Source organism: Acanthopagrus latus, chromosome 18 (assembly GCF_904848185.1).
Source record: "Acanthopagrus latus isolate v.2019 chromosome 18, fAcaLat1.1, whole genome shotgun sequence".
Lineage (NCBI taxonomy): Eukaryota > Metazoa > Chordata > Actinopteri > Spariformes > Sparidae > Acanthopagrus > Acanthopagrus latus.
Window position 1 is genome coordinate 27180819 of NC_051056.1, and position 20583 is coordinate 27201401.

At 41.2% G+C, this 20583-nt stretch overlaps 1 protein-coding gene across 4 annotated transcripts in view; it reads left to right on the forward strand.

The window, feature by feature from the left end:
• LOC119007349 (ecto-NOX disulfide-thiol exchanger 2-like) overlaps nt 1-20583 on the forward strand; it is a 170488-nt gene that overhangs the window by 95634 nt on the left and 54271 nt on the right. For all 4 annotated transcript variants that reach the window (XM_037076961.1, XM_037076963.1, XM_037076960.1 and 1 more), the window contains one exon: nt 19145-19300. In XM_037076961.1, coding sequence (XP_036932856.1) covers nt 19145-19300 — 156 coding nt within the window. The remainder of the gene's footprint in view (nt 1-19144; nt 19301-20583) is intronic.

The window sequence follows — 20583 nt, forward strand, 5'->3', positions numbered from 1 at the left end:
TGCTGTTACGTCAGAACTGCAGAGTGAAGGGACGGGTACTGAAACCTGGTGTTGGACTGGCCCCAGGGTTAAAGGATTAGATACATAGATTGCTATCTGTTTGGAGTCTGACTGTTTAGCCTAGTTTGCCTCTATCTTTAAATTTGGTAAATGCTTGTAACTTAGCTGCCAGCTGAGACAATCCAGCCCCTCCTCCATCTACCAGCCGCACCTGCAGTGGTGAATCACCTCAGCAGAGGGAGGAAGACATTCTTTGACATTCTTTGTCTTGATATTTTTGAGTTTATAGTGAGTTTTATGTGTAAATATTACAAAGATCAACAATGAACCAATCTGATAAAGAGTAGTAGTATCCATAACATCCTGATGATACCCATCCCTAGCTGAGTATATTCTGCTTTTCCATATGGCACCTTTGGGCTCTAAAGGCATCAGAATCCATCTACTAGCACCTGTAAAGCTCAGTGCAGGACTATTTCTTGGACAGTCCCAGTGGCTTTATAGAGTCTGTAATGGTGGTTGTAAAACCACCCTGTCCACCTGTTTCCACTGTTAATGCTTAACTAAACTAACCAGCTGCTGGCTGGAGCTTCATACAACCAAGCAGAGGCTGTTTTTTGTCTTCTCATCTAACTGACAAGGAAATCCTTCTTCCCAAAACGTGAAACTGTTCCAGAGCTCAGCCTTTATTCATAGAACTAGAGTTACAATGTAGTACTAGTGCCCGCTTTCAGGTCACTATGGGTCAGCAGATGAAAATATGCCACCATGTAGCGGTACGTGTGTGTTGGCATATCAAATGTGCCAAGTTTACAACAACGGGGTTAAGGAGAGGATAATGTTTCTGCACGCTGATCCCCTCTGAATAAACTTGCTCGCTTAAAGTCGAGATATGTAAACACATCAACATCCCTATAATCCCTCTAAGGCTTGCTTCCTTAAACTACGGTTCACAACCCCAACTGAGACATGAGCCGACTTCTGTTGTTGAACAGTGTGATTCAGCGGGCACGGCGATGCCCTGAAAACACACATTCCACAGTTACAGTGCAATAATACAAACACAGTCAACGGTAAAATAAATTATTTATACAGAAACCATAAACTTGAACACACAGGATGGTTGTGTAAGTTCTTTTGTGACAGTGATTCATAAACAACCCATTGAAATCAAATGACAGTCTCCCTGTTTATTAACATGCTGTATCATTGTGAGTGCTATTTTAAAAAAAAAAGCCATTTTTATTGTAGTGATAATACAGGTTATATATCACAGCTGAACTGAGTGTTCATTGGTACACTGGTAGAAAAAGAAGAATGAATTCTCACTAATGAGGTATTTTTGCAGCATTTAATTTAGAACAACTGTTACTGTTTGCCAGTCTTATTTAGTGTGAGAAAAATAACTGTAAAAAGAAATAACTCTCTCAGATTGCTTTTATAAATACCCCATTTAAACTAGTTAATTTACAAAGTGTCACAGTAGAAGTATGTTTCTTTTATTCAGAACTGTGTCTTCTGAAAGGAAAATCATTAAATCAGAATAAAAGGAAACTGTGAATATAGACTCTAAGAAGCAGAAAGGTCTCATTATTACACTACATTGACACGATAAAGTACTTCAAGTACAGGGAGTTCATAATCCCCACAGAACTAGTGTACCCGTCACAGGAGACTAGATGTTCTTAATGTCAAACAAGGGGAAGAGGTCATTTCTAACATCTGAGCCCAGACAGAGTCACATCTGCAGTCTGCAGCCATGTTGATTGGAGATTTTATCAGCTGTTACAAAGGTTTCAAAACACCCACACTGAGTTGTATTACTGTTATTCATCTTTATGCATTATTCAGTATTAATCTGTTAAAGTAATGCCAACAGTGCACACATATTGCACTGTTTGATGTAATGTGCCTCAATCCCTTTTTATAATTCTCTACCTCAAGTGCTCATGCTCCTCAGAACAGAGTTACGAGTCTCCTATGAAAGACCCTCGTGCTAGTTGTGGCGTTTATAAAAACAGACACAACCAGACATTCACCTGTGGTGATTTTATCTTGTGTTTCTATGGCAATCCTGATATTATCACAGCGCCCTCTTGCCATTTATTTGATGGAGACAGAAAAGCATGAACACAATCAACCACTTTCACAACTTCATCGATCAAGTCGTCCAATAAAATAACAACACTGCTCTCAATGTTTTACAGGCAAACGTTTCCAAGTGAAGCACTTTTGCTGCTGAACTTCATATATACAGTAAGAATTGGGGCGTCATATGCCAACAAATGGTGTGAATAGCTTTGGAGACATGAGAAGGCTAGCAACCTTTTTATACCTATTATAAAGACCAAACTACATTGAAATCTCAGAGAATCACATAACCCTCGATTTGAAATGTGCCTTTGAAAGACAGTTTGGAGGCCGTAACACTTCATCCTACCGATCCCAACAAGCATTGGGACACCCTACGTTGGGACTTCTGCTCAACTGCTGTCATCTCACATCAGCTTTCTTTAGGTCGAGTCTTACTTGATAAGCCTTCACTGTGAATGGAAAGTGAAAATATCCTGTAACACGACACTATTGTTTTTTTTTTGTTTTTTTTCCATTACAACTGTGGTTGTACAAGGTTTTTTTTTAACCTTTTTGCCCCCGTCGCACAGAAAGAGCTGTTTTTATAGACTCATCTGATATGAAAACAATCTTCTCAGCCTCTCTTTTACTGCAGGTTATTCGATAGAATTTTTTTTTCTTTGTGCATATCAGATAAGAGATCGAGTTAATATTAAAGTGATCTTGGAAGGTGGTAACATTACAAGGTGTGCATTTAATCTCTTTCTGCTTGTGCTGCCGCAGCCTTTACATTAATCTAAGGGCCGTTGCTTCCGACCTGTGCCGTGTTTAAAATAATACAGAAAGGTTAATTGCTCTGATGAAATAAGATTGCCGTTAGTATTGCTGCAGAATACCTCTGTGCTTCTCCTCTGTGAATGTGGACTTCCATTTAATATTGTAGTATAGTTGCTACTTTACCGTTGTGAAGGTGACGGACCTATATCCCTGCCCGGGCTTCATGTTGGTTTTGTTGGCAAGTGGGATTTAACCAAGGATGCATCGAGCTGACTCAGGAAGATAGAGTTATTACTCTATTCTGTCGGATGGAAAGCACTCCTGGAAACACTCATAAACAGTATCACCTGCATACCTGCAGTGGAAAACACACAGAACAGTGGCTCGGTCGTCAAGAGGCAACTTCTTGTTTGGGTCGCAGACGCAAGAATCTAAATTTGTCTTTATAAAGATGATTTAGCTACAAGCCAAACTTGCACTGACTGGCTAAAACAGTGACTTTAAGTATTTTAATTGTGTGAAATTTGCATCTAATTCTGTTACAGAAGTTCAAAGTACAGGGTCACGTTTAATGCAGAGTTTTCCATCGTGTTGAGTTAATTTAATAACTAGAATGATTTATTACAGGGGACAGAATGACCAATTTGAAATGCATCACTTTCATCTATAATACTTGAATAATAAACACATTATGTTCATTAAGTCTACATTAGTTTAATTTAATCAGACAGTGTTAATTAATATTTTCACATGGACTCAGTACGACAGAAAAACCTTCCATTAAATGTGACACTTAAATTGAACTCATTTAAAAACGTTGGATAGAAAATTTACATTTCATTCAAAGACAGTACTTAAAGTCACCGTTTCGGGCAGATAATTTTTTAATGTGCAGACTTTTCGAGCTGCTTATTCATTCACTTATGGATGAATTTGCAGTTAATGATGGTAAATGTTCATGCTGCATGTTTGTTTCTTTTCACAACTCTTGAGCATAATGAACGAAGGCACCCAATCACAGAGCAGTGTCATTGATGTGTCCTTAACAGAGCACACACACACACACACACACACACACACACACACACACACACACACACACACACACACACACACACTGACTTATAATAACACTTAATTAGCATTACTTTCAGATCACTTGACAACTATTTTTGGGACCAAGAGCTTTAAGATTAATGGAGCTCTGGTGGGTGTTCCCATTTGTTTATTAGTTTCCAATGTCATTACAGCCTCAGAGAGCAGCTCATTGTTGAATGAAAACACTACGTTCAGTCTTTTCCAATTCAACGTTCCATATATAACACAAGGAAAGGCTCCACTGTTTCACTCTCCATCTCTGTTCTCTCCTTGGTGGGATGCTTTTTTTCCCTGTATTTAAGGCCCAGCAAATGCTGTCAGTTACTCTTTTTTACATTCAAAGCTTCTACTGGTTTTGAAATGAAGCTCATATATATTTTAGGATGTTGTCACCTTGAAAAAGAAAAACAGAATCATCCAAAAGTGTCCTCCAACTAAATTGAAAAAAACAAAACAAACAAAACTGAAGTGATGCCGAGGATTCAATGGAAGGCCGAGTGTCATACATAATGCCATCTTTTATTTATAATGACTTAAAGCGGAAATAGCAGCTTTTCTACTCCGCCTCCTCCCCAGTCTCAAGTCCAAGTGGTGAGGGGGCACACTTATCAACATGGGAACAGATTTTGTCACAACACCGGCGCTCTTCTTCAAGTGAATTTCCGTCTGTTCCCTCTTGTTTTACTTCAGTTTCTGTCACTCTCCCACTTCTCCTTCTTTGCCTCTTCCATCAGCAGGGTTTTTTTTTTTCTTCTGCAGCTGTTCCACTGTTACCAGGGGATTACAACCAGGGAAAATTATGCAATGGCAGACGCATTTCCTTCTTGCCCAAATAGCACAGCGAGTGCAGGGTTTATCGGGCCGATCCATACATGGATGGTGTCATTTTTCTATATAGCCATTGTTCTGTGTAATCAGTATTATCTCCAGAAAGATTAGCTAGCAAAAGCTGTTTATTGCTGGTTTAAACTATGATATGTACCACCTCTAACAGTGTTAGATCTAAAATAGATGTTGGCAATGTTCTGTTTGAAAGACTTCATGCCACGAGTACGGATTTAGCTGAATGTTTTGTAGGATTAAAACATATTGTGAATTTGGAAAACAATTACATCTTTGTTTTTGGCTCGTGGACTGGAGTTGTTGAAAATGTTTGGCTCACACAAGCAGTAAACAATCTTCTGCAGTAAAATACTAAGAATATTAATGTAGCTTAATCTCAGCTTATCTTTATCCACGCTTCACTCCAGCCCTGTTATTAATGGCACTTAACACATGCTTTTCATTTTCGTCCTCACATATTGTACATGTCTCTGAGTCCATATTTAAGAAAAGTGTATGTGCACGTCGCTGCCCTTCTGTACCGGTTCCCCATATTGAATTTCATTTGTGGTGTTTACTGCTCTCACACTCAGAACGGCCTCTGCCAGCTCTCCTTTCAAGAGTATCATAAACATTACCGACTGAGTGCGGAGCTGTCCAGCGTGATGGAGATGGGAGGGAAACACTTTTACCCACGCACTGAGTTGGAGCTGTGTGGAGGGGGTTTGATCTGTGTGGCATACAAAATATCGAGCCTTAGTTGCGGTAGTATATCTCCATTAAAGTAGTTTTGCTGAAGCACTTCCTGAAGGGCGGCGTTGAGAGGAGAGAAGGGCGGAGAAAGAGATGGAGAGGGAGGACAGTCGGACGAAGAGGACAGCTGCGTGTCCCCATGTGGATCATCTGGAAAAGCAGCTGGTGCTTCCCTACCTTTTGCCTCTTCCTTCCTCCTCTCTCTTTCTCTAGTCCCCCTCCCTCTTTCTCTTTCTCCCTCGCCAGCCCAAATTACCCGACATCTTCATTAATGTCTCATTACAGCTGAGTCAGCCACTATAACCCACAGCCACATTAGAGCACACGCTGCTCATTTGGTGTTTCAGAGAGCCGAGCACATTCACGGTGTGAGCCTGTCACACTGGAAAAACTCAAACAGCACATGTGATGCACTGGGTTCTGCTGCAGTACACATCAATTCAATTAAATAATGAAGTAAAAACTAAAATATGTCTCTTTTGATCCTTTAAATCTGTCGTTTAGCTCACATCTTCTTTAAACATCCTTCGTTTAAACATCATTAGTCATTCGGTGAGAGCGTTGGTTATTTTCTACCCTCTGAATAGAACTGTATTATATAATCTCCACGCTCATAAGGAAATCAGTGGGGTACTTTTGTCTCAGCGGAGTTCAGTATTATCCATCTGCAGACAGACAAGCCGACACTTTGTCAGCCAGAATGGAATAATTCAGTTTGAAGTACTCCTACCAGCTCATTTTCTTATCCTCAACTCCGACCATCTCTATCTGTCTCTCCGTTTAACCATTTATGAGGAGGAAATCTCAGGTCAATCAAAGTTGGCTGCTAAGTGCTGTCTGAGTTATGACTGTGCGTCCACACTCGCAGTGCTGCCTGCACTTAAACAGACAGCTGAAAGGAGGCCTTCCAGCAGTAAACCTGACCTTTACGGCACTCCATCCATAATCCATATGTTCACTAGACTTAACGGAGAAATGCATGGTCAAGCTTCCAGTCTGTTAGCTCTGAACCTACTGAACCACTCTGCACGTAGCACACACACATGCATCCCATCCCCCTTTAGCCTCCCACACACACACACAGGCAAGGCAAAGAGCATAACTTAAGGCGAGCTATAAAAGATGCAGGCACACGCTCTCGGTTCTCTGTTGTGTTTTATTGTCTTTGAACTGATCCAGGTGGATTAATTATGACTCTCAATCACGACTAAAAGAATGCTGCTCTGTTTTGACTCTAAACTAGAAAAAGGTCACCAGGTCGCTTTCCACCTGAACAGTGTGTGTAAGAGTAATGTGCAGGTTTGTTCATATTTTTAAAATGAATGCCCAAATATTTGGTAAAAAAAAAAAAAAAAGAAGAAGAAAAAAGGCTTGTTTCCTGTCATACTCGGAATTTATGTGGGAAGATTAATATCAGTCTCATCATCAGTTAAGTGAAGAGAGAAAAGCTTTTCTCAGCACTTACACTAGGAAGTTTGAAAGTCAAAAGAGAAACAATTAGGCTTCAAAACTATCTTGTTAACATGTTGCATCCTGTTAGCTGGTAAGTTAGCCATCATTGCATCAAAGATGGAGGTCCTGACTCTGTTTCTGTCTCTAGAAACTAAGCACACCCAGATAAAAACATCTAATACGTTTCATCGAGTGCACCAATAAAGAGGCAAACCACTGGTAAAGAACGATAAATGGAGTTAATTTATAACACGAATCAGCCGAAAATCTGCAGAAAATGAAAACCAGTCAAATTAACGCACAGGTGCACAGAACAGTCCTTGTGTTGCAGCATTTCCGCTCTCCATGCACAAGAACATGTCCTCGTGCCTAAACGACTGAAAAGGATGATTGTCAGTGATTGCCAACATGACATACATCGCTGTTCCCAAAGCAGTATGACCATTGCAATGTACCAGAAACAGGCAAACCAGAACGTCATTATCTTACGTTACTAAAAATGTACATGACGTAACTTAACTACATTAGTACGTTGAAATGACTCAGTGCTGGACACAAACAGTGGTTTCCTGGTTGAAAATCCTGTGATGTTTGTCCTCACGATCTATCCTCGACCTCCCTGACGTGTCCCTCTTTCTACTACTTTGCTTAATTTCCTCCTTTGCTGCTGTAATAATTACTTCCGTCACTAGAGGTCGCAACTTTAGCGTTGGTCGAAATAAGCTGCTTTCACAGTCGACCTACGAGGTGGTTCTTCTGATGATGAAGGCCCGAGCACTCACGGCAGTTCATCACTGGCTCGTCTAGATATTGGCTCATGTGTTTGCTCCTTCGCTCGTCTCCAATTAGATTAACAGCAAAGTTTGAGTGAGGTAAGATTACTCATGAATTACGACTGTCCCTCTCCCCTCTCTGGAAAAGCTTGAAAATTCATTATTAGTCTGACCACCAAAGAGCACGGGCAATTTTACGCCAAAATGCTCTTGATCGCAAATCTTTTGTTTAAGTGACCTTCATAAGATGGTTTGTTTAAAAAATGTCATCGGCCCGTATGTCAGTAGTAGCTTAAAAAATCCAGATTCAGTTGGGTTGTAGTCAGAAGTCAGTTGGTTAAAAGAGTTTAATGGCTCTGCACACTTGAACAGTTGTTATTCAACCTCTGTTCCAATCAAAGGTGGTTATGTTATGTCCCCTGGCTCTTTGTTCCAATAATAATTAATATAGCTGTAATTTTTTTTACTCTCAGTGGCAGCTGAAGCGAACCTTACATGAGAATGAAGGAGGTGTCAATCAAGCACAGTCTGCGCACCCACACAGTCCAGAGAAAACGTCTGAACAGGCGCAGTAATTAACACCTGTGTGGGTGTATCATGGCTGTGCAAGGTCTTTAAACCCACGAAGACTTTTAAGAAGTTGACATACTGCTAACTGGTCATTGTGTCACAGTGTGTCTTTCTCTATGCTACACATGCAAAATACACAATGCACTGTACGTGTACGTACGACAGATTTGGAGTTGTTACCAGCCTGTTTTTAGGCGAGGCTGATCACATATGGGACGTATCTCTGTACTAAACTGACACATGAAATTGATATTGATTTTCTCTTCTGACTGCTGGTAAGAAAGCAAGTTTAATATCCCCCAAAATGACAGATTTCCTTTGGTTTAAGAGTTCCTGCATTACATCCTCGATTATTAAATCGGTATAGTTTGGACAGCTGCACTAACAGACTGTCAAGCACTTTGTCAGTCCTGCCTTTCAATAAGTGCTGTATTTTGGATTATTACTGTTATTAATAAAGTATTAATGGTGTGGACAAATTATATGACAGAGTGAATGAGGACGTCCTTTTGCAAGTGTCACTTTTCAGATGGAAAGAGTGTCTTAATTTGATTTAATTTAATGTTATCTGTCACTTTCCAAGAGTCATTTGTCATTCTGTAACTGGGCCGCTTTATTTTTAGTAGTAACTGTGTTTTTATGAGGCAGGCTTGGCGTCAGTCTGGATTAGTTTATTTGTCCGTCACGCACGTCATCTGAATTTGATGAAGCTCACAAAAACGATACATCTCAATACTGCAATCATCTTCATCGATTTGTCAGTGGCATAACAAGTAAAGGTCATAGCAAACATCACAGGAAACATCCTTGTCACTTGTTGGTTCAGAAGAGGAGTTATATTAAGACGTTCTCCTTTCAAACACTGTAAGCTGTCATCAGCCCCATTATGGCAACTGAACGATCAGCTCAGCTCACGCAAAACTATTCATGACATGAACAAAACGATGAGTTAGCGCACAAAGACAGAAATACTGCACGTTTGACTCTTGAGTTAACAATGCAGACACTGACTTAATCGCCTGTTTTTATGCCAATACTCCTGCTTACTCTATTTAGGGTGACAAGATGTTACAGCAGTTGTCCCAAATCCCAAATCCTGGCTTAATTGTCTGTTATGGCCTAAAAATACATAAAATATCGTTCAGATCCCACACAAACTATGGCTGTTGTTTTTTTAGAGCTGATTACAGATTGATTACAGATGATGTAAAGACGGACTGTACTTGTCTTTCAACCCTTCGATGAAAAAATGGAGGAAATGCTAGCTGTCCCAGAAAGTGCTCAGTCAGCTGTCATTACAAGAGATCGTTACACAACTTAATGCTTTATAGTGTAAAGTTCCCTTGTGCCTTTTAGTTTTCAGTTTGTTGTTTATATGTGTAGGATGGCAGGTTTAGTCCATGTAGTTTCCCCCTCAATGATTTTGATTCATTTACTCTAAATCATAGCTAAATACGCGCAGTATGACCAAGTGCAGTATCCAAATTGTAAGAAGTTCCAGTTTTGTGTAAATAAAAGTAAAATGTGCAACAAAACTTCATAGTGAAGCACTGTTGTGCTACAGAGACACTTTTGCATATGAATTTGATCTTCAGCTCAAAGAAAACATGTTTGTTTGGTGCAACAAACGTCACATCATCATGTTTTTCCAGGTTTGTTTCAGTGAAAATGAATGAATTATAGTCAATCACATCAAAATCTCAATATCTGTCAAGAATAATCACAATATGATATTTTTAAACCATATTGTGCAGCCTTACTCTTCCATGTTAGATATGGGAAATCCAAAAAAATATTATTTTCCGTCACTTTTGTAAAAAAACAAAAACATATCTAAACTTCCCCGTGGCCACAGCAGAGTTACTATTTTGTCCGGCGCAGCTTAAAGTTATTGAATTCCAGGCAGGCAAACTTGTGTTCAATTTGAGTTGTGTTGACCATAAAGATGAGGAGTCTATCGATCGATATATGATAGATATCTTTATGGTCGTGTTTCGGCAAATAGAGGTTGTATAGGTTGAAGCGGTGTTATTATTGGGATATTGAATGGAGGTTGTTGTATCACTGAGTCACACACCCACACTGGGATGACAGCAGAATACCGGAGAATAGCCAGAAAAACGGTTCTCCTCCATCTCTCCCCTCTCTGTCAGAAATGATTACGTCTGCCGTTCTGTTTTGGTCTTCCTCTCCGTCTTCCTCCCCCTCTCTCTCCCTCGCTCTCCCTCTCTGACCTTACAACCTTACAAGCTACTTCTTATTATCGCAGACACACAGACACTCTCATCTCTAAATCTGGCAGGATTTATTCACCATGGCAGCTATGTCTAAGGAACTTTATCTCAGGGATATAACTTCACTTTTCAAGAGTTTTGAGGAGACTTTATGAATCATTATTCTCACATTGTCCTACGGAGAATGATTGAGGCAGTTTCTTTTTGTACCGTCTTGTTATCTTCTGGAAAACCTGCCAATAATTTGATTTTAGACTATTTTTCTTGTGTTTTAGTTTATTATGTCATTAAATGATAATACTTTTCCTCCAAAAGTTTTCAAGGCATGTCAGTAAAATAAAAAATAAGTCAACTTCCTTGTGGTGATAGATGTAAAGTCAGAAAATCACCCAAATCATTAGGACCTATTTTCTGGGGACCATTAAGATCGTTACAAAATTTCATGACAGTCTGTCCAACAGTTGTTGAGATTCTGGTCCAAAGTATCCAACTGACTGAGATTGCCAGCCACCAACAATTAACTAAAAGTGGATGTGAACGAACAATATTAAGTTTTATAGGGATCTAAATGACAATGACAAGTTCACACTGATAAAATTAAAAGAGTGAGATGTATAGATTGCCCAACAGAAATGTACAGTTACCCAGAATGTTCTATAAGCAATGCAGAAGCTTTAGACAGTGAGCATGCAGGCTAGTTTGGTGACACATTGCACAAGTTATGGACGCGACATGTGGCGCTTAACTGGAACAGGAAGTAGTGACGGTATCAGGATGCTAATCCTCTTTCTTACAGTGATTGGTAGCATGAATTTAATTAATTCAAGGACATTTAGGATAGCATCTTCTATCTTGTCGAGTAGAAACCACTCTCACTGTTATTGTTGCTTAGCTGATGCTTCTAACGCCTGAAGTGCTGCCAGTGCTTCACCAAGTACCATAAGTGACAACCAGAATCGTTTCTCCAGTAGCCTCCCAAGGAAACATGCAGATATAATCAAATGTACACGATGTGATGCCGTACATGTCTGTCTTGTACCTCAAAACTGGTAAATTGCTGCAAACCTGTTCAGTTGTGGCTGCGACAGAACTTGTGTTGATCAAAGTCACAGCGACGTATTACTTACATTTATATTTGTATTTCACACAAACAAAGTGGTGGCACAACAAATACAGACATCTCAAATATGTTTGAGAGAAAAATCTCTCTCTCTTCTCCTGCGCTTTAAATCCCGTCTGGAGTCGTGTTCCCGATTTTTAGATTTGCTCTCAGAGTTTGTTTTTGTTTTCCACAGGATGAGCTGCCTGTCCTTTTTTTAATGGTAAGCTGACAGATGGAAACTTGGCCTATAGGCATAAACAACACTGAAGCCATCAGGAGAGAAGGACTACTGGTATTCTCTCTTAGCTAATCCTGCAAAGCGCACCTTTAACCATCACATTTCGTGCGTATTTAATTCCCGTCATGTTAATCTCGTCCGACCTGGGAGTTTAAACTGTAAATGCCAGCAGAGGTTGCTGCTGGCAACAGTATGTTCAACTGAAACCAACTGCCAGTGGCTGAGCAGAAATATTAAACTGTCGGCTAATTAGTGATTATTTACCCCGGAGTTACATTTTCATGAAGAGTAAAGGCGTTTGTTAAACAATATGCTTGCTGCCAGCTTTAAGCCTAAACCCAATTTGATTTCATGCCTCACAACATTTGTTTTCTTGGGTGTCTTTTGTTTTCTCGTGCAGCTCATTCAAAGGTATCGCCACTGTAATTAGTTATGCAGTATCAGTAATAGGCCAGTTTTCCAGCCTTGTTAATTTTCTTCTCTTAACTTGGCCTTAAATTAAATTCCACAAAGCCTTAAAAGGGCCTTGAAAGGTTTTTTTTTTTGTTATTGTGGCTTGCTGAAGGTTATAGATGTTCTTTTGTATTGCGTAGTGCCATTCAGAATATCTGGTAGCTTCGTGGGCACAGCACGGTCCCTTTTATACCAAAGTACAGGACGTATTGACTCCAATCCAGTGATCACCTGCCCTGCTACAGTTGGAGGTTAGCGGTCAGAGTGCGCTCGAAGGGATTAAGTGTTTTTCATGCTTGCAGATTCTGGTGCTGCAGCTGCAAGACTGAAACCACTAACAGCCTTTTAGTAAATAATAATGAATTGTCAGTGAATGTCTTCATTCGTATTCACTGCAATATGGCAGTTCTATTAACTTACAGCACTCCAGGACAACAACAGCATTTATGATAGGCTCCCATTATAGAAATAGATGTTTCTATTAGAAGCTGTAATGGCATTGATTGGATGGTTGGGACTCTTATTAGAAATGTTACTGGATGGAGGCCACGAGGCAGCTTCTACTAGGACTGAGAAACATGTGTGGATTCATTTACCGTTTATTCCCTCCTGAGTCACAAAAACGATCACAAACATGAGTGGAATCGCTCAGGTTTTAGTGGGTTTTTTTGAATGAAGAAAACGGAGGAGAGTTTCCCAGGGTTCTCTCTGCTGTGTTCGCTCGGCACAGACAAATACGCACATTCACGTACTCTGTGATCTGATCTACCGCAGTGATCAGCGGGTGATTGGTTGAACTGACTGACTGAGGTTAATGTGCTATAAAGAGTCAGAGCAGAATGAATAGGAATAAGAATTAACGATGGAAATTGTGGTTCATAAAAGTTTCACAAGGTTTAAGAGGCTCCGTCTATGCAGAACAGATGTGATAAAGGTATATCTGTCACAATACAGAAAATTAAATGAAGAATTCATCATGGTTAATATGAATTGATGGATTTCCGAGAGGTATCTGATGAAGATTAGGAGGGAAATTGAGATGCAGATGGGGGCAGTTGGCAGGGTGAGTAAAAGGCCAAGTTCCAGGAGGCCCGGGCCTGTCTGTTCATCAGAAAATATTACCCATATTACCCAGCATGCCTCACAGCGGCTGCCTCTGTCCCCCCGACCGCCACCCATGGCTAACTCTGCTGAGAGGGAACATTTACTGTGGAAATCGCAGTTTGAAGAGGAGGGAAATGGGAGGAGAGCTTGTGTCGAGGCAGAGATGGGAGTACAACAGTGATAGCCAGGAGCTTGTTGTAGTCAAATTTATATTTCTTAAATTTAATTTCACGTCTGTGCTCAGACGGCCTGAAATGCAGTTACATTAAACAAACCTCCGGGAAGGATTTCGCATTAGAAATAAAGTGCCAGGATGAGGGTGCACTGTACGTGTAAATGCTTCAGAGCAGTGGCATGTACAGTAATGAAGGAGCACACAGAGAAATGGAGAAAAAAAGGAAAAGAAAGCATGAGTTGGAACAGTAAGCGAGAGAGAAAAAGATAAACAGACAGAGAGACTGGTGGCCTTGTGTGGGCGGTCAGAGAACTAGAAGGTTTCTCTTGATGTTTTTGTTTTAAGGGCACCTTCATGATCTCTGGGCCTCGGAGGAGTTTCTCAGCACAGACCCCTTTTTTTGCACCGAAACCACTCAAATACTGGGTCATCGTGCGGTTAGTGATGAAACATAAAACGTGGCTTCCGGACTGAAGCGCCATCGTTGCCATAGCGATGAGAGGGCGGGATAATCTCCCCTGGAAGAGGAGAAGGCACATGCTATCTCATCACGCACGTCTCTGCTGTTGCTGCTGCTTCCTGCACACGCACGCACTCTTAAATGACCTGTGTGTGTGTAGACTGTTGTTTTTCTGGTTGACGTTGTAACGTGGACTCAGGCTTTGATTGACAAGCACATCCCTCGCCCCCCCCCCCCACTCTGTAGACTAACTCTTTTGCCGTCTATAATTTGATTTAACTTACAGTTGTCTCATTTTTTTTCCCCTCACACAAGGAGAAAACATAGTCGATGTGGACAGCAAGAAGCCTATATTTTTGTTTCCCTTTTTTTTGACCCATGTTGGAAATGAATGAGTGATTTACATTACGGAGGGAAAGCTGCATTTCACATGTATGTTTCCAGAAAGTGATTAGATATAAAGATACACACAGAATGATTGTATTCAATATATTTCATCCCGTTCTTTGTAAACGATAATCCATCACCATGGCAACATATTGTTGGATCTCTACAGATGGTGTCGTTCGCCTGTCATCTACCTTTTACCATTAATCCATGTGAATGTAGCTTAAATGCAGCTATCAGAAGAGTTCTCTGACAGTACGTCTGCCGCTTTTCGATCGATGACTAAAGTTTTCCCATTTTTTTTTTCTATCACCTTCAATTGTTGACTTTGAAGTAAGATAGCCCAAAATCACTCCGTGTAAAAGCAAAACAGCCTCTAATGCAGTCTCACCAGTCTGTTACATTCAGCTGAGATGTGGCTGTGAGTGGAGGGAGAACGTGTATCTATTTGTCTTCTAATGTGGACTTTGATTGTATGATTTGACAGTGTGATTGCCGAGTGCTGGTGCTAAAGAAAGAGCCCCCCCCCCCCTCTCTCTGTTTCTGTTGAACTCGGAGCAAAACATGACATTTAGCTTGATGGTTCATATCGCTGGATCGTTTGTCTCTCTGTTAACGCCACCGCTGCTCTGCTGGAGGTGTCAACAAGAAGTCACTGTGTCTTTTTTTTTTTTTCCTTTTTTTTAATCCTCACAAACAAGAAACACAACATGAACTAACAAAATGTGCCCAGAAATCCAATCTGCTGCCTCCAATTGAATCTGGGTACAATTTTACTGATGGAACATGTTCTGAGTCTTTTTTTTTTTTTCAGTCTCGTTTTCATGCTGACATTTCGGTGAACTTTTGCATTCTGTTATTGGATTAAGGGGTTAAACAGAATATGGGATATTTTTAAAATATGCTAAAACAAATAACACTCATGGCAGTCATTCGAGGTGAGTCATCCACGCTCCTAATCAGATTAGTTCTCACTATAAATGTGATCTTAATTTGCCCTCAATCAGCGGTTAAGTTGTGAACACAACAGAACATAAAAATGAATTTCTTCAGGCGTTTGTGCGCACGTAAAGTAAAGAAATATCAGATTGGAGCCTTAAAGGATTACGATGGTGAAGGAAACGAGGCGAAACAGATACAAACTAACAATACAGAAATGTGCAGGCGTAGAAGGAAGCAAACACACAGAGAAACTGAGCCCTGAGCAGTCAGATCATGTCTGTTGAAGGTAGAGTGCTGACCTGAGTTCATCCTGCTGGAAGCAGGTGAGGCCGAAATGTAACCCTGGAGACGACTTTTTGCCTGATCCCAGTGTTTTCCTGGGTCTGACAGAGCCTCATTCAATCCTTTGTACCGAGAGCAGAACATAAAACCAGGAACATTAACACAAACACATCTTGAATGACAGAAACAATACATTAATACTTTTTTGCATGAATAGATTTTTTACAGGCATGACGTGCAGCTGGAAACGTGCATCTACCCAGCAGGTCTGCAGGCTCGGTTAGTGAAAGCTGCTCATATGTCAGATTTTCAGACGGCTGTTCATATCCATTCAGGACATCAGCCGTATCCCCCATCAGTATGTACTGCAAGGCATGGTGAAAAGTCATGCGTGTACAGAGTAACAATTGCATCCACATCCATTTTCTATCCAACTCTTCTCCCACTTGATTCGACGGAATGTGCCTTCAAGCTTTGACTGAATATCTGTTTTTTCCCCCTTTGTCTTTGTCTTCAGTGCTCTGACTAAATCTCACTCCTGCCAAAACTGCAAACGACCAACAACAAGTGTAATAACAGTATCAGGTTACTGACGTAAAACATTCTTCTTGTCATGGTAGTGATGGCGTTGTGATGATGTCAGATCTGAGTCAGCAGACAGGTCTGATTTTTAACACTTACTCAGGAGCCAGACTGGAGCTAAAATGAGGCCAGAAAGATAGACAAAATTAAAGTATACCATAAGACATTCAGATGATAAAACAATCTAATTTTCCATTTGACCAGATAGCCTGGGCCCGATTGCTCACGGTTTTTAGTCTAGAACTTTGAATCTGTGGTGCATATACTTATAGAACATCATCTTTTCTTAAAATAACCTGTCCTAAATTTAATAAAAATAGAGAAGGGTCATGGAAAATCTGAGGGAGCCGTGCAGAGTATTTCCGAGGGCACACTGGTGTGATGCATGACCTTTCTGCCCCCTTGCCTGGTGATGAATGTTAGAGAAGTTGGCTAAAGCGCTTGTGAAGCAGATGCTTGCAACCCTTCATCTTTTGCCGTCTGGCGTGTTTTCCACTTTGGCTGACAGAGATGTCAGCTGCCATGCAGAAGAGGCTGAACTTTAACCAGAACAGCTTTTTTTTTTTTTTTTTCTGCGACTGGGAGTAAATCTGATATTTTCACATCAAAGGACCTAAAGACTGGCGACAACTTTACAGCAGAAGTAAACATGTTTACGGCAGGTTCATACTACCAGGGTGGGATTTTAATAACTCACTCATTTAAATTACATTCAAAAAAGTTATACCTAATTAAGGGAGTTGACACTTTGAGTGATAGCTAGCCGCTAGCTGTCAGCAACCAGGCGTCATTTGGCCTACATCAGATCCGAACACTCTCCACTGCCAAAATGGCGGCTACTCTGAGCTTCAGGAACTTGTGGGTGATGTCACTGAGACTATGTCCAGGTTATATACCTTCTATGCCTAAAATATGAGCCTTTAGTCTTGACATTTAGGATAGGAGCTTATTGTTGGGTCGCTGATACGCAGGTGCTTCAGACTGTAATGTAAAGTAATGTGTAGTAATCGTCAACCTGCACAGAATAAAAAGCCCTGCTCTTCTAATTCATCTGTGCAGAATGATTCCAGCCATCCAGCAGTGAATATTCTGAACTTCAAGGCTTTGATTGGTTTCTCTTAATTTCAGTGTGATATTAAAAGCTGCTCACTTATTATAGCTATAAATAACCTTAAAGTGCAGAACGCTTAATGTTATATTTGGTGCCGAAAGCACTGACTCCTGAAAAATCCACCTTTTACTGACGTTCCCTCCTCGTACTGATTTAATTCTCTGATTCTAAAATACAAGAGGAGGCTGTCCAACAAAATCTCGCCCAGAAACAATAACGAGCCTGGATATTGTGAAAAAGATACTTTCCATAACAGCACCGTTATTCATCAGACAGCTATTGTTTTTCTGTCTCAATAAATACAGATAAGAATACAATTAGTGACATCTGTGACCACCCCAGACAGATCCAGAGATACAGATTTAATGGAAAACACTACATCCTGGTGTGCTGTAGTAATAATTGGATCAGATTTTATGGCTTTGTTTCCCTTTTGATGCTTCACTCCTGCATCACTTATCTCTCCCCCTCCGTGTTATCCATCTTCCTCTCCTCCAGCTCACCAGAGCAAGTCATTCATCGCGCTGGCAACCCTGCAGTGTTTTCGTTATCACCCGCCTCCTCTCCCTCTGTCACCTGGCTAAAGACGGATGTCAGGGTCATCAACAGGAGACAGAGAGCGCCGGCCGAGCCTCCGTAGTATCACAGCTCTTCATCTTTATGGTGTTTAGTTCGGATGCATCTTGTCACTGATAACTTTTTCCGTCCCTCCCACTACTCGACTGCATAATGGCTCATCGAACTAGATTACTCTTCCTCTGTCAACTCCTCCAGGACACAAAAAAAACCCCTCCAAACTGTTCCTCTGGAGTGAGCATTGCATCAGTGTTTTGTTGTGCTTTCATTTCAGTTTTGTCTCAGTCAAGTTGCTGTCACTCATGGGGATGGAGACTTGGCATGCACAGCATTTCATTACACACGACACATGAACACAATGGCCTCCTTTCTCTTCCGCTGTCTCCTGCAGGTGCAGTGGAGGCTCATGGGAGAGGGCAATGTATTTCCATTTCAAAAAAAGCCGTAGAGAGAATATGAATGCTTGTGTGTGTGTGTGTGTGTGTGTTTGTGTGCGTGCCCAGGTGCAGTCTAAATCAGTACCTGTGACTGCGGCGTCTGATTTCAAAAATTTCTCTGTGATGTTACAGGTCATCATTCAAAGATTAAAGAGGAAGAGAGGGGGAGATAGAGAGCATGAAAGGCGGCATGTTATAGTTGATGAGAGTGTTGTGTGTGTGTGTGTGTGTGTGTGTGTGTGTGTGTGTGTGTGTGTGTGTGTGTGTGTGTGTGTGTGTGTGTGTGTGTGTGTGTGTGTGTGTGTGTGTGTGTGTGTGTGTGTGACAGAGAGAGATTCCAGAAAGGAAACTCACCAGCAGAGAAAGAGAGAGAGACAGAATGAGTAAAAAGACAAGAGACTAAGTAAAAATAGTTTAAATATTCATGTTTTTTCGTTAGATGATTTATTCATGAGCGGCTGACATATTCAGTTATTTATAAACTGCTTGTGTGTCACCACTGTTGACAGAAGTGTTGCTCTGTGTTCCTGGAGGAAGTACACAATGTAAAATAGAACATGAAACAGCCAGCGTGTGCTCAAATGATGCCACGGCAAAGGTTAGCCGTGACTGATAACCAGTTAGGAGACAGACGGGAGCTAATTCCTTAATGTGTGTGTGCACGGCATGTCACCGCTGCTTCTCCGAGCAGCTGCCGCGTTACTTGCTATGTATTCTCATCCATGTTTCTCTCCTGACTCCAGATTTTGACCCCGGTCTCGGGCTGATGACTGGCATTGCCCCCATAAATCCCATGATGCCCGGCCTGGGCCTGGCTCCCCCGCCTGTCTCCCAAGATGTACCAGTTGTCAAGGAGATCATCCACTGCAAGAGCTGCACGCTGTTTCCTCCCAACCCCAGTAAGTGTCATAGTAGTTATCGCTGCTGTTGTAACAGATAAAAGCATCACGGAAATGCTGCGAGCTGACCCATCTTCAGCATGCATGTTTTATTTATCCATGCAGCCGTCTGCATTATCTTTGACTTATCTCTGTCCTCTTTCTCATGTTTGGGCTGTGGATACATTCCAGATATTGCGTGACAACGAAGAAAATTCCTCCCTAATGTCACCTTTAATACCTTTTAGTACCGCTACCCAGCGGAGCATAGCTGATTTGCATTCACGTTTGATCAGGAAGGAAGGGAGGGAGGGAGGGAGGCAGGGGAGGAATTAAAGAGGGAGTGTGTATGCATGCAGGCGTTCACTTTTTTGTGAATGTATAATTGGAGGATTGACCTCTGTGAACACATAACGCTGTGCTGCTGTCTACAATATGCCAGGCCAAAGAGGTGATAGACTGTGTCCTCTTACTTGGCTCAGCTTATGCTTATCACCATATCTTCTCTTAATCTCTCTTCACCTGCTTGTTCTACTGTACTATATACATATATGGTGCTTTCTCTCTCTCTCTATCGTATACTGCATCTCCTCTCCTCCCACCTCATGTTTAAGGGGTCAAATCCACTTAATTACCTGATCAGCTCTGAGTCCTCCAGCTACTAGTTCCAGGTCAAAGGGTCTCTGTCAGGTTATGTCCGTTACATATGCATATGTAGACGTAAAAGCACACTCTCTTTTGCACTCACAGACCTTGACACAAATATATACAGCTGTTTGGAGGGCAGTGAATATGACATCCTCTGTGGATCTGTTAGTTCTGAAAGCATACTGGCCACGGCTGGCAGGGATGTTTTCTTTGATTTGCTGGAGGACCAGTTTCTCGAAACACTTCAACATCATGACGGGGGTGAGTGCCACAGGGCGATAGTCGTTAAGACTAGACACAGCAGAGTTCTTAGGTACAGGGACGATGGTGGCTGTCTTGAGACGGTTTCCTGTAAGAGTGAAATGTTGAAAAATTTTAGCAATAACATCAGCCAGCTGATGTTGCTGGTTCAGGAGAGTTGTGTTCACTGTGTATTTGAGACTCAAAGTTCACATCAAGGCCACAGAATTCTCTCTGACCAAAATGGGTTTCTGGGCAGGATTATATGCAGGGTTACACAAAACAACAAGCAAAACAATCGTGCTGGCTGAGCTGAGAAAAATCTGTGATGAAGGGAAAAAAGACAATGGACCAGAGGCTGCCTTGGAGACCCAACAGTCACGTCCATCTGAGGAGATTTACATATGCTCATTACT